Here is a 13,357-nt window from a genome sequence, read left to right on the forward strand (position 1 = left end):
TTACCTTTGTAACAACAAATAATTCATCATTTTCTCTTACTACTTGTTGTTCTTGTAAATTTGAGTTGAATTTCTAAAAATAATAAGTATGTAAGGCTATTTCAATAGCTGTATTTCGATTTATATATGAATTGCATACCTCATTCGATGGACTACTATTTGACACTAGATGTACAGATTCATTAATGATTGCAGTAGGAGCTGAATGCACATTCTTAACAACAAAATAGCACATTATACGTCTTTTTTCATAATTATCCCTCTTTAAAAAGTATGTATAATGTAGTGATACCCTTTGCACTGCAGTATTGTTGGGCAAAGCCTGACCGGCACTGTGACGTATTCCAAAACTACGTAACACAACACGGCACTTGTGATCGTATACAATATGTGACGCAGTGTCCGGAATGCCTTCAGTTTTCCATCGCTTTAGAATAGCAAGTGCATGGTTTTCCAGTTTTTTTTTGCGTTTCGAAGTTACTGAATGATCACTCTTTCTAAGTTTGGATCCACCAGCCACTAAAATTTTATTCACATCAGGTTGTAGCTCTACGTTGAATTCACTCATGCTGGTGATGAAAACTGATTAGTGTTTGTATTCGGTTTGGACATTCAGTGTAACAAAAAAGGTTTCTATAACCGATGCCATTTTTGTATATGAATAGCAATAAACAAAATTCCAAAATAAAATTAAATAAATGAGAAAAATGTAAAATGTAATTTTGCTATATTTACGCCAATATTTGTAGCATTACTTTTGCTTCTAAGATTACTCTTTGTTTTAAAGCAAACAACATCATTACAGTAAACACTCAAATAAGTATGTATTCGATACACTGTTTTCCCACAGAATAGTTCATAGCTTAGCGAGATGACATTAGGTCATTCGACAATAAAACAATAACAGCTAAAACTTGTATAGACAAACGTAGCGGTGGTGGCTTGAAGCTAGGTTAGTCTGAAAGTGATCGAGTGACAGCGTCAGGCATAGCGACGAGTATTTAGTTACCTGTTTTGTAAATAGCTAATAGTTTCCGATCTTGTGCTGATTTAAACTTATCTGAGGATTAAGTGACTGGTACAGGTAAATATTAATAAGTTATAACCGAACACCCTGAAAAAGAAAAAACTGTCTTACATACATGGTAATGCTTGAAAATATGTGACCATTATAACACAAAGAACGTCTCGCGTCATCCACCCTTACATTTTCATTGCAAACATTCTAATTTCAACTAATATTTAGTTGTTTTCTAGTGTTACATTTGAAATTAGCAACAATGGCAAGGAATTTCCCAACAAAGCCTCCATTAACAACAGGTCGCAAGAGAAAGGCAGATGGAAGTTCGAAAGCCAATGTTGAAAACAACTATCATGCACCATTCCAAGTAATTTTAAGCACAAAATAGATGTGCTATTTCATTTAGTGGATTAGTAATTAGTTTTTATTCTTGTATAACGGTTGTACGTTTGTAGAGCTTTTGGCTAGGAACTTATCAGCAAATTGGGAAACCGGAGGGACAAGGGGAATCAACCCATTCCACACAGAAAAGAAATCCAAACAATTATTTGTTTACGTTGGTTGTCACCAAAGAGCAAAGTGAAGATTTCCAAAAGGTTACAATAACATCAATGGTCCCATCAACTTGGATCTCATTGGATGGAAAATATTTATTGTACCCGGGTAATGACTACACTATTGGTGGAAAAGGACCCAGTGAGTGGGACTTAAAGGTGTTTGTGTGACATCAGTTCCCTACCAAAGATTGGTTTGAGTATGACACTAAGCAAGTAATATACCCAAACAACAGAAAAGGTATAATATTTTAGATTTTTTACATTAAATTTTTATGCTATGTTTAACAATTAGCTGATGCATAGGCTTTATGTTCTAATGGTTATAGATTAGTTAACTTATTTCATTTGAATAGTCGCTTATTTGAAAGCGAAATCAGATCTGAAGGCATTGTACAGTGGTATTACACCAGCACAACTGTCAGATCCCGATATAGATAGAAGACGGACGAGAAAGGAGCAGATGAAGACGATACCAACACTCCCAGATCTCATGCTGAGAAAAGATTTAAAACCAATCAAACTACTAGCGAAATGGCCAATGACGATCATGCAGTATTGGAATGTAATGCCACTGATCAGGAAATAGAGAAGTTTCCACAGTTGTTTCATAACTCATCTAACAACATCCAGCAAGCCGTTGGCGATGGAGATCAATTTAATTCTCTATCATTCATTACTGTTGGTAAGAAAAACAGTTACAGTAATCTTTTTCTATTACGACTTCATAAATTTATGTAACTAAGGAAATATGTCACAAAAACCCGAAAGTATTTTGTCGCTAGATAGAGAAGAAGGTATCCGTAATTCTTCATCGTCTTCGAATCGAGGTATATATATTACTTATTTAGCAAAGAAGTATTGATATTCTTATTAATATTCATTAAGCTGTTGCGGATGCTTCAATCGCCAATGGAAATGTGAGTGGAACGCAAACTAACCTTGATGACGGAAGCAACATTTGCAACAGCCCCGAATCTTCTTTATTAAGCCTTGGTATGCGTTAATGGTTTTATTTTTTTTTTTGGAAAAATCCTAATTTTTTCCCCATTAAATCAAAAGAAACAGATGTTCAACAACCACTGAGTTCTTCCCAGAGCAGTGATGCGTTTAATAATCGCAATGCAATTGTCAATTCAGGGAATGCGTTTAATGACCCTGGAAGCAGTACAGATAGAAGATACTCATACCCACCTACTGAGTGCAGCAATTATTTATCATCCGACGCTTCTCCATCAAACAACAACGGATCTTCATACAACGGTATTCAACAATTATTGTTGATCAAACTGTTGCTTTAAGAAACAACTTCTTTATCTTATTGTAATTATTTTGTTTATGACTACCTATTACTTTACAAACATTTTTCAGTCTGCAGGTAGTGAAGTTGCTCCTCGCTTAACACATTTAGAAACGTTAGTTCAAAAAATTCTTGATATGGGTTCAACCAATGAAAGCAACAATCCTCACACAACTGCTAATAGCTACCATTGCAGTGTTTTGGAAGAAACAATCAAACACATTCCATGCGAAAGCCTCGATGCTCTACTTACTTTAGAGGACGCTTTCATTGACATTTCATTGTCAGTCAGTACAGTTCATTACCTTTGCCATAGCATGAATGAACTAAAGATAAGAAGCCAAACCAAAAATGTCTTTGTCAGCTTATCATTTTCCATGCTCGTATCGAAACAGCTTTGCGAGGAAATGCAGTGGAAGACGGGTGAAAGAAGGAAAGATCCACGCCCTGGAATAAATGGAATGACGAACATCCTAGCAGTAATTGGAGGTATTTTTTCCGTTATTTTCACTATTTTTCAAACTGATTAATAAACTATTTTTTCCCTTTTAGTGGCCGTAAAAATGAAATTAAAGGAAAAACAACATGCGCCCATTGAGGTATCTCATATTGTCGAGTTGTTACAAATAGCAAGAAAGAAACTGGCAGATGAATACCGCCAAGAAAAACAATTAACGGACGAGGACTTCAAGTCAACTCTATTCAAAAAAATTGCGGAACTAAAAGCGGAAGCGGAAAGAAGTGGTAATCCTCAAGACATTGCAGACTGTCTAAAGGAAAAAAAGATAAAGACGTGTACTCAAATTTAGAAATCCGGATTAATCATCTTGATGAAGCCATTCAAACATTTCGGATACCATCAGTAGGATCAACCACAGCAGCCTAAGTAAACATTTTTATTTTTGATTGCTTTTCTTTGTTTCAACATTTTCCGATAAGCATTTTCCAAAAACGTGGAAGTTTTATGGATGGGGAACGTGGAAAATAAAATGTTTCCTTGGTAAAACGTGATTTACTGTTTCATTATTTAATACATCTTTTACTGAAATTGGGTATAGAATCTTATTTTTATACTGATTTCGTTCTAGTACAAAATTAAATTACATACGGAATACGTACGTATTTACTTTATCTTTCATGTACCGTATTTAAACGGTACCATCGTACTGCAACCAAGTAGAAAAAACGTTTAAAATCAGTAAGAGAAAGGTTTTTACAACTAGCATTAATATCGTCTTGCAAAAATTAGTCTGGAAACCGTTAGAACTGCGCATTTATTGGCAGATAATTAACGTCTGAAATCTGCGTTTTATTCGCAAAACCCAAACGAAAGATTCAACTGAAACGCATCTCCAGCCTGTTTCCATTTGCTAGGGTGGTTTTTCATTTAAGGTTGTCCCAGCTCCATCGTCTTTTGGTGGACCCTTATAATTTTCAGATTCAGGATTTTTGAAACAATTCCCGGCAATGTGTCCTGCTTCTTACAGTAGTAACACTGTGGTTTATCGCTTCTTGTGCGTCCTTTACGTCTGAATGGCCCTCTTGGCTTTCCTTGCTATTGATTTCCTTGTTCAAATAGTTTCTCAAACGTTTCTTGAATGACTTCATGCATCGCTTTTATAAGATCTTGTTGATCCGGGTAGACCACTGAAAGGTTTGCAACTTGATCAAACGACTTTTGAGGTTCTGCCGTAGATCCTTCCATCCTCTAGCGTCTGACATCATTGATGTCTCTGTAGAGACTTTTGCTTACTCAAAAAATTCTTCACAGGTTTGTGGTTTCTGAAAAGGGCTGGTCGAAGACCTCTAAAAAGGTGCTCCAGTAGCCTGTGGCATGGGGGTTGGGGGTAAAACAAAAAAGGGTATAAACTACTTTTTCCAGATATTTTTCGTAACACCTGGGGCATTAGAAAAAAATGTCTAGACTTAAAGTACCAAACTCAACTTATAGGGGTTTTCCGCCAAAACAGCCCTACCCCTATTTAAAAAAGGTACACAATTAAAATGTTTTACACAAAGATGGCGTTTTGAAAATACAATTGTTGTACATAAATTGGAGATTAATAACGTAATTCATTCTCTTTGCATTTAGTGCAGGTCGGTCAAGTACAATCCGGACGAACCAGTTTAACCTCGATATGAACGGAATGCACCTGACCTCTACATACCTGCAATGGCTTTTGAAAAACCTGCAAGTCTCATAGAACCGAACACTGCATGGTGAAGGTGCCGTGCAGTAATTGCGGTAGTCTGGATCATAGCCCAGCGTTGTGTCTTTCCAGGCAAAAACCCCCGATAGGCCCCAATAGAACTCAATCCCCCCAACGACCCGCCGGTAGGTCAGTAACTATCGACACAAACATAAATGTGGCGCAGACATCCAATGGGCTCCCCACTTTCACGGCATTTCTTCGAGGAAAGAATGTACACTAAAATGTATGAGAGCTAAATGATAGGCTGATGGCATAATGAAGCTAACTACGACAGCAACAATCATTCTGAAACAAAAAAATTATATATATATATGAAGAATAATAGTACACGTTTAAATATTACTGATTAATTGATACCCGACGTATTTGTAAGATTAAGATGCCAGAGAGTCAAATGAATTAAGTTTCGTTTTCAATATTCATAACATCAAGCATCATCCTAACACGAAAACTTCAAGAAGCGCCCAGATTAATGCTGTGCTGGCCAGATTGCCTAATCCTTCAGGATTGAAACGCTCTTGAAGGCCAAGTGATATTCGGCCGATGAGCAAATATATGACAAAAGCCATTGCAGGTATGTAGAGGTCAGGTGCATTCAGTTCATATCGAGGTTGGACTGGTTCGTCCGGATTGTACTTGACCAACCAGCCCTAGATGCAAAGAGAATGAATTACGTTATTTATCTCCAATTTATGTACAACAATTGTACTATTTTAACAAAACTTACTCTATGCGTGAAAGGGAATACAAGAAGAGCCAATTTCTTTGCGACGTAAGCTGTGTCCACTGAAAAATAGTACTTTATTCGGGACATTGAAACATACTTATTAAGTTCCCGATCTAACACCTCTTTGCCTTACCCCATTAGACTGCGAAAATAATGCAATGCCATATTCGCCACGACAGGTTTCCGTAACTTCCTGCACTTGCGTGAACACTACTTCTGTCCTTCTGTACATACACAAGGATGCAATTAAATGGAAGAGGGCTATGAAAATGGCGGGATGTGGGGTCAGCTCTCGTGTGTTTCTTTGTCCTAAATGATCTGCCAATGCAACATTTGCTTAAGTTGCTCTTCGTTAGTTAAATATGGCTATTACCATTTACCAGAGTCTTTTCGAACCAGTAACACGTGAATAATAGGCAAAAGAAAAAAAAAAGGGAAAACTAAGTGAGAGCGAACGCCATACTCTCAATTTTACGTTGGCGAAACACAGTTAGGGATTTGAATAAGTAATAATGATGAATGATAATCGAACTGCCGAAAAAGACTAAAAGCTAGATTTAAGGAAGTCAACACTAACTGAATAAGCATTAACATAAAACGTATAGTTTACTACACAATGCTACTAATCAAGGCAAAAGCAACAGGATGATTTGAGGCAAACCATTACACTCAGGTAACTTCTTGACTCCGAGCCCGTCCCGTGCTGCGTAAATTATGTTGCAAATACTGTGTCTGGATTTGCTTTTTTAGTAAAGAAGTGAAGCGGGAGAATGTGACGAAGATTATATATTTGGCTTCAATGCACAACCTTACGTAAATAGTGGATTCCATCAATAAAACCTATTATGAAATTCGGCGCAACCGGCGCAAAATAATTGCGCCTCCCTCTGTTGAACGGTCAAACGAAATAGACGAATTTTTTAATTTTTTAATTTACTAATAACATTATTGTAATTAGCAGAATGTAGTGGTGGGAAAATTTTGGAATCAAGTTTCGCAGCTCGTCGTTTCTATGGTGAATATTTTTATTGTACCTTTACCCTACTTCAATCGACAGTTTCGCCCTGTGATTGAAAGTTCATGCCATGCCATGATCTGTCGTAATCACAATTTCGATTAAATTTTTAATTGACGATCAAATCATTTTCAAATAGTCGAAATCGGTGATTAAAAAATTTTTTTTTTAATTTTTAAACGCGATTGTTTTCGATTGTTTTAGTAATATCTATGAACGGTGGATGAAATTATATGGAGGTTTACTCATAGCTGTGTCGCTTTTGTAGCAGACGGTTTTTTTAAATTGTTAAATTGTGTCAATGTAAACAGCGGCATGTTTTTTTTCTGTTAGAAGGCGTCTAAAAACAATCGGAAAAAATCGGTAAGAAATTTAAACGAAAATCAAATTTTTTCAACAGACGAATGATCGCCAATTATTTTTTTCCAATTGTGTAGCGAAAAACATTTCGCTAGACCCTAAGGGTGTAGACACATTTATTTTAGCTAAACTTCAAAGAGAAAAAGAAAAAACAAAAGAAAATCCAAAGAAAAGGGAAAACTCCCCCTTTTTTTTTTTTTTTCTTTCTCCCTTTTCCCCCTGCACGCGGCCTAAGCCGCCCATACACCTAGACATATTTTAGCTCTCGTTCTGTAAAGATGTCGGCTCAAGGTGGTTACGATAACGGCCGGCCTGGCCGTTCGCTGGATGCTAGAGCCAACAGATTCTTGACGAGAGAGGAGTTAGGGGAGTTACGCTTGCACGATCGGGATAGGGCCCATCGGGAAAAAAAGGGTTTTGGAGCATGCTCAAGTGCCGCGTGATAGATCGCCGTTGCTTCGTAGTGTTTGGGACGTGGATTGTGGACCGTCTGGAAGAAACGAGCAGCGTTATAGTCACCCGAGTGAGGGTTTTTTCGATCGGGGCTTTTCCTCTCGCAACCGGGAGGGTTTCCACCGGGAAACCGAGTGAGAGCGCTCAGGCCGGGAAGTACGACAACCAGTGTGGAGCCGCGACGGGGTGCGCCAGCGTGAGTTGGAGCGTTGGGAGACAGAGCGGCAGCACGAGTTGGATCGGCGACATAGTTGGGAGCTCCAGCGTGAGTTGGAGCGTCGAAGAGAGCTGGACTTACAGCGCGATAGGGAATGGCTACAGGATCGAGAACGACCAAGTGACACTTTGCGCCGTGTGAGTAGTCGTCCGACGTATAGCAGTGAACGCCTGTCCAGTCGGCCATATGAAGAGCGGGCACATCAACCGAGTTTGTCCCCCACCGCTAGTCAAGCGCATGAGGAGCGGGCGGGGTTTGGTGAAGATCAGCTAGAAGACGACGAAGCTTTGGATGGACAACGAGGCCGACCTTGGTTACCGAGCTCCGTTAGTTCACGCCCTACGTCTTCTATGGATGAAGGGAGTCTACCGAACAGATCGGAAGATGTTCAGTCTCCCATCGTGGTATCACAGGCTATTTGTGACGATCTTACCTCTTTTTTGTTAAAGCCATTGACAGGGGAGGCATCCAAGGCGATTTCTAGACGGTTCCCCTTATCGTTCGAAGATTCCGACTTCTCTCTTTAGCCGCCCAGACTCGACGGCTATATGCAGCGCCGAGCCAGAGAGAAGGAGGTGATGAAGTCGGTCAGCACTACCGAGGACATTTTGGTGACGACGCAGCTTAAAATTATGGATGTGGCTCCCCCGTTGATAAGCCTGTTTGCTCGCCTCTCCGCTCTCGGTGAGGGGGAGGTCGACACCCAAGTAAGAGACGCAGTGGAAGCTGCCTTACAACAATGGGGACGAGCCTATCTCCACGTTACCAGGCTAAGAAGACAAGCGGTTGTCACTGCGGTGGAACCCAAGGGTGAATTTATGCTGTCGGACTCGGACATTTTTTCAGTTGGAAAGGAGGCCCGCGAGCTCCTTTTCACTGATAAATTTTTGACAGCGATGCTAAAGGAGGCTAAGCAAGACGCTACTCTGGCCCAGAGAGACGGTTTGGTGGCTGCGGCTAGACAACCCACGACGCAACGGTCGACACCACGTGCCAGACGAGTAGCAATGGAGCGTCCAGCTTTTGTCTCTTCCAGGACACAGCGACCAGCGCTGGGTGCGGCACGTGGCCGTGGACGTGGACGCATGGCGCAGAACGGACGGGGTCGAGCCGGATTGAGAAACACTTGGGCACTAGGACAGAGGTATATCATCCCTTTCTCTTCGGTTCCCCACCATTTTCATGTCGGGGGGCGTTTGAAATTTTTTGCCAAGAACTGGAAACGAATTACCAACGACGTTTGGGTTCTTCAAACGGTTTCGAGGGGTTTTGAAATTGATTTAGTTTCGGAACCAATTCAAGGGGGTCTTCCTCCTCCGGTTTCTATGTCGGAGCGGATGGCAATGGTGTGCGACAAGGAGGTTCGGGACTTGATCAGGAAGCGAGCGATCGTGGAAGTGGTTGATAATTCCGAGGGTTGTGTGCATTCCTTTTTTGCTGCCCCCAAAAAATCTAAGGGACTGTTTCGACCAATAGTCAATTTGAAACCCTTGAATACGTGTATTCAATACGAACACTTTAAGATGGAAAACTTGGAAGCGGTGCGTTTTTTGCTGCGGGAGGGAGACTGGATGGTCAAGCTGGATTTGGAGGACGCTTATTTGACTGTTCCGGTCCACCCTGATTTCCATAAGTTTTTGCGCTTCTTATGGAGAGGTCGTGTTTTCCAGTTTTCTTGTTTAGCTTTTGGGCTTGCACCGGCTCCTAGAGTGTTCACCAAGCTTCTTAAGGTGGTTATGGCCGTGTTGCGTAGAGAGGGTATTAGGCTAGTAGTCTATCTAGATGACATTCTGATCATGAATGCATCAAAGGAAGGCCTTCGTACGGACATTGAAAGAGTAGTGGGACTAATTCAAAGCCTAGGTTTTCTGCTGAACTGGTCAAAGTCGGTGCTTAAACCCACTCAAATCTTAGAATATTTGGCTTTAATGGTTAACTCTAAGCGTATGTCGTTTGCGCTACCAGCTAAAAAGGTTTTATCGGTAAAGGCCATGTGTCAAGCGGCGTTAGACAAAAACAGAATTTCCCTCAGGGAGATTGCTTCTATTCTCGGGAACTTTACTTGGGCTATTCCGTCGATCCCTTTTGCTCAATCACATTATCGAAGCATGCAACGTTTTTATATTGAGCAGGCCAAGGAATTCGCTTTCAACTTGAATGCGAGCTGTATCTTGTCTGAGGGGGCTCGAGTGGATTTAAAGTGGTGGGTCTGCAACTTAGACGCGTCGAAAGACAGGTTGTTTTTCCCAAAAGTGCCTGACTTAGAGATTTGTGCGGATGCGTCGCTTTCTGGCTGGGGGGGGGCATGTTGCAATGGCGTAAGGACAGGGGGTCCTTGGACTCTATCTGACACTTCGAAGCATATAAACGAGCTGGAGCTTATCGGGGCGTTCTATGCTATTCAATCGTTTACGGCGGCGTCAAGGGATATAGCCATTCGCATTTTTCTGGACAACACAACGGCCGTAGCGTATATAAACAATTGCGGAGGTACAAAATCGATAGCGCTTTCGGTTACCTCGAAGTTATTGACGGATTGGTGTGAGGAGCGTGGAGTTGCCGTTGAAGCGGTGCACTTGGCGGGCAAGCTCAACGGGGAGGCGGATGAGGAATCGCGCTCGGCAGACGCAAGTGATTGGAGGCTGTGTCCGACGGTTTTTTCGTGCATTAATAACGTTTGGCCGACGGACGTAGACTTGTTTGCCGCTCCTTGGAATGCGCAATTGGCGTCATTCGTTTCATGGAGACCTCAGCCAGAGGCAATGGCAACCAATGCTTTCGCTTTGAATTGGGGTGGGTTGTCGGGGTACGTGTTCCCACCTTTTTGTTTAATTTTCAAGTGCCTGGAGAAAATTAGGCGAGAACAAGCTACAGTGGTTTTTATTTGCCCAGTTTGGACTGGTCAACCCTGGTTTCCACTTTTGCTGGAACTGGCGTGCGAAGTCCCACGCTTGCTTCATCCGAGCCCCACATTACTAACATCCGCCTTGGAAGAAACACATCCGCTGCTGACGACCGGCGCGCTACACCTAGCCGCTTGGAAACTATCCGGCGTGGCTTTGAAGGGCGAGGCTTTTCGCCGCAGCTGGTCGAGCTACTCTTGGCGGGACGCCGTCTCAATGCAAACGCAGCCTATGAGTCGGCGTGGCGAAATTGGGTGGATTGGTGCGTGGGGCGGCATCAGGATCCCTTGTCAAACGGCATGAAGAACGTTCTGGAGTTCCTGACAGACTTGCATGCCTCGGGCAAGTCTTATAGCACCATAAATATTCACCGCTCCATGCTGTCGAAAACTTTGGATAGCGCGGAAGGATCGTCATTGGGGAAGCATTCGCTGGTGGTCGAGCTGTTAAAGGGTTGCTACAACCAGAATCCGCCTAGGCCTAAATATAACGCGATGTGGGATCCTGACCAAATTTTCACTTTCGTTTCATCGCTAGAAGAGAACCAGTGTTTGCCGCTGTCAGTTCTTGCCTACAAGACGGTCACCTTGTTAGCTTTAGCGACCCTGATGCGAGTGTCGGAAATCTCCGCGATTAGCCTGAGTTCGATTGTTTTTTCGAACGTGGATGTTAGGTTTTCCTTAGTGTCCTTAAGGAAAACTCAACGCATTGGGCCTCTTCAGTCGGCGAAAGCGAGAGCCTGCCCAGACGAGAAACTATGTCCGGTGCGAGCTTTGCGAAGTATCATCGAACGCACTCAGGTTTTTAGAAACGAGGCCAATAGTGGCAGAGTTTTTATTGGTCTTATAGCACCACACGTGCCCGTATCTGCCAACACTATCGGAAGATGGATTAAGTCCTTTCTAAGATTGGCGGGAATTAACACAGCGATTTTTGGGGCGCACTCTACAAGAGGCGCTGCGGCGTCTAAAGCAGTGCGTAACGGCGTCGCCGTGGATGCACTTTTGCGAGCAGGGCAGTGGTCTAGAGAATCTACGTTCGCCCGTTTCTACAGGAGGAGTGCAGGACCGTCGGTCGGCACAGTGAATCTTGAAACACAAATGTAACTTAGGTAGGCCTTTAAAGTCACCCTTAGGTCTAGCGAAATGTTTTTCGCTACACAATTGCAAATTATCAGAAGGATCGCGAAGCGATCCCGATAGATAATTAGAATTGTGTAAGAAAATAAATGAAGAGACAACCCTAAGGGTACGTCTACCCGCCAGCCCACCCTGATTTCGTGATCCTTTTCATTTATTTAGTTACATGGTCCGTAATTTGTGTTTTGGGCTACCTTTGTTTATATTCTACACTCCGTCGGACCAGGGTTCAACCAGCCAGAGCTAGTAAGAGACCGCGAATCGACGACGGAAGGACGGATGGTTTTGGCCAAGGCGACTAGCCAAAAGGGGTTTTGTTTCTACCCGCTGGAGTGTCGGCAGTCGCGAGCGGATGAGAAAAGAAAGAGATGGACTATCTCTAACCCTTGTGTTCAGTTTTTTTCCTTGTTTCCCTCACAATTTTTTCCCCAACAGAGTTATTTTTACTCCTGGAAAATTCAGGTTTTTTTCTCTGTGGAGGGTTTTTTGATCTCTGCGTTCTTGGTTTGTCCTTTTTCGTACGGCATTTATTATGTTTGAAGTATCATCCTTTATAGTTTGTTCTGTTTATCTTGTCAAATGTTGTCACTTTAGACGTGTAGCAAATATGTCTGAGGTGTATGGGCGGCTTAGGCCGCGTGCAGGGGGAAAAGGGAGAAAGAAAAAAAAAAAAAGGGGGAGTTTTCCCTTTTCTTTGGATTTTCTTTTGTTTTTTCTTTTTCTCTTTGACGTTTAGCTAAAATAAATGTGTCTACACCCTTAGGGTCGTCTCTTCATTTATTTTCTTACACAATTCTAATTATCTATCGGGATCGCTTCGCGATCCCTCTGATAATTTGCAATTATCGACGGGGGCCCAAAATCAACCAAGAAATAATCGGACGGCATTTCTGGTTTCGGGAAACTCGGGAAATTCGGGAAATTAAAGGATACTAGCTAAAAGCCCTCCGTTGTATTGAGCAGCTAAAATTTTTAAAGCTCTTTTAGTACATACTGATTCTCACTGCGTATTCTTCACGACTTACATAGTGTCATATTTTGTTCTCATGATTCATCGCAAAAAATTGTGCACGTGCAACCAAACCAGCTTGTGTATAAAAAATGTGGCCAAGGGCAGTCGCTGTAGCATTTTTACTTGTGTTTGACATGTCTGTAAGCGGTCACTGAGAAGGTTCATGGTCTGAATCCTCACGGTTGTCGCCAAGGAGATTCGAGAAGAATAGATGTTCATTTTCTATCTCTATGGAAAATTTAGTTTTGTGGTGGCATGTAGTGGCGAGGCATTTGTCATCTGACTTAATATGAAATGCCAAAGACTATTTCTCGTCATCTAGGTGAAATGTTTCTGAACTAGTCGTTTTGATGAGGGCGCCAAATATACCTCATCCCTTATGTAAAAATTAAAAAAATATATTCAGCGTTATTGAGTTTCATTTTACAATTTGTCGGAATTCC

General features: G+C 41.8%; 1 protein-coding gene and 1 long non-coding RNA gene across 2 annotated transcripts in view; one reads left to right on the plus strand and one right to left on the minus strand.

The window, feature by feature from the left end:
* LOC132088283 (uncharacterized) overlaps positions 1 to 8,245 on the minus strand; it is an 88,748-nt gene extending 80,503 nt beyond the window's left edge. The window contains exon 1 of the long non-coding RNA XR_009421740.1: positions 8,235 to 8,245. This is a non-coding gene — a long non-coding RNA (uncharacterized LOC132088283). The remainder of the gene's footprint in view (positions 1 to 8,234) is intronic.
* Positions 8,246 to 8,438: 193 nt separating this feature from the next.
* On the plus strand, positions 8,439 to 11,066 carry LOC132088282 (uncharacterized). Its single transcript, XM_059496832.1, has one exon. It carries the CDS (start codon positions 8,439 to 8,441, stop codon positions 11,064 to 11,066), a length of 2,628 nt encoding a protein of 875 aa, XP_059352815.1.
* The last annotated feature ends 2,291 nt before the right edge of the window (positions 11,067 to 13,357 follow it).

Source organism: Daphnia carinata, chromosome 9 (assembly GCF_022539665.2).
Source record: "Daphnia carinata strain CSIRO-1 chromosome 9, CSIRO_AGI_Dcar_HiC_V3, whole genome shotgun sequence".
Taxonomy (NCBI): Eukaryota; Metazoa; Arthropoda; class Branchiopoda; order Diplostraca; family Daphniidae; genus Daphnia; species Daphnia carinata.

What these genes read in the sequence shown, in the direction of transcription:
- LOC132088282 (XM_059496832.1), top strand. Translation starts at nt 8,439, where the DNA reads ATGAAGTCGGTCAGCACTACCGAGGACATTTTGGTGACGACGCAGCTT.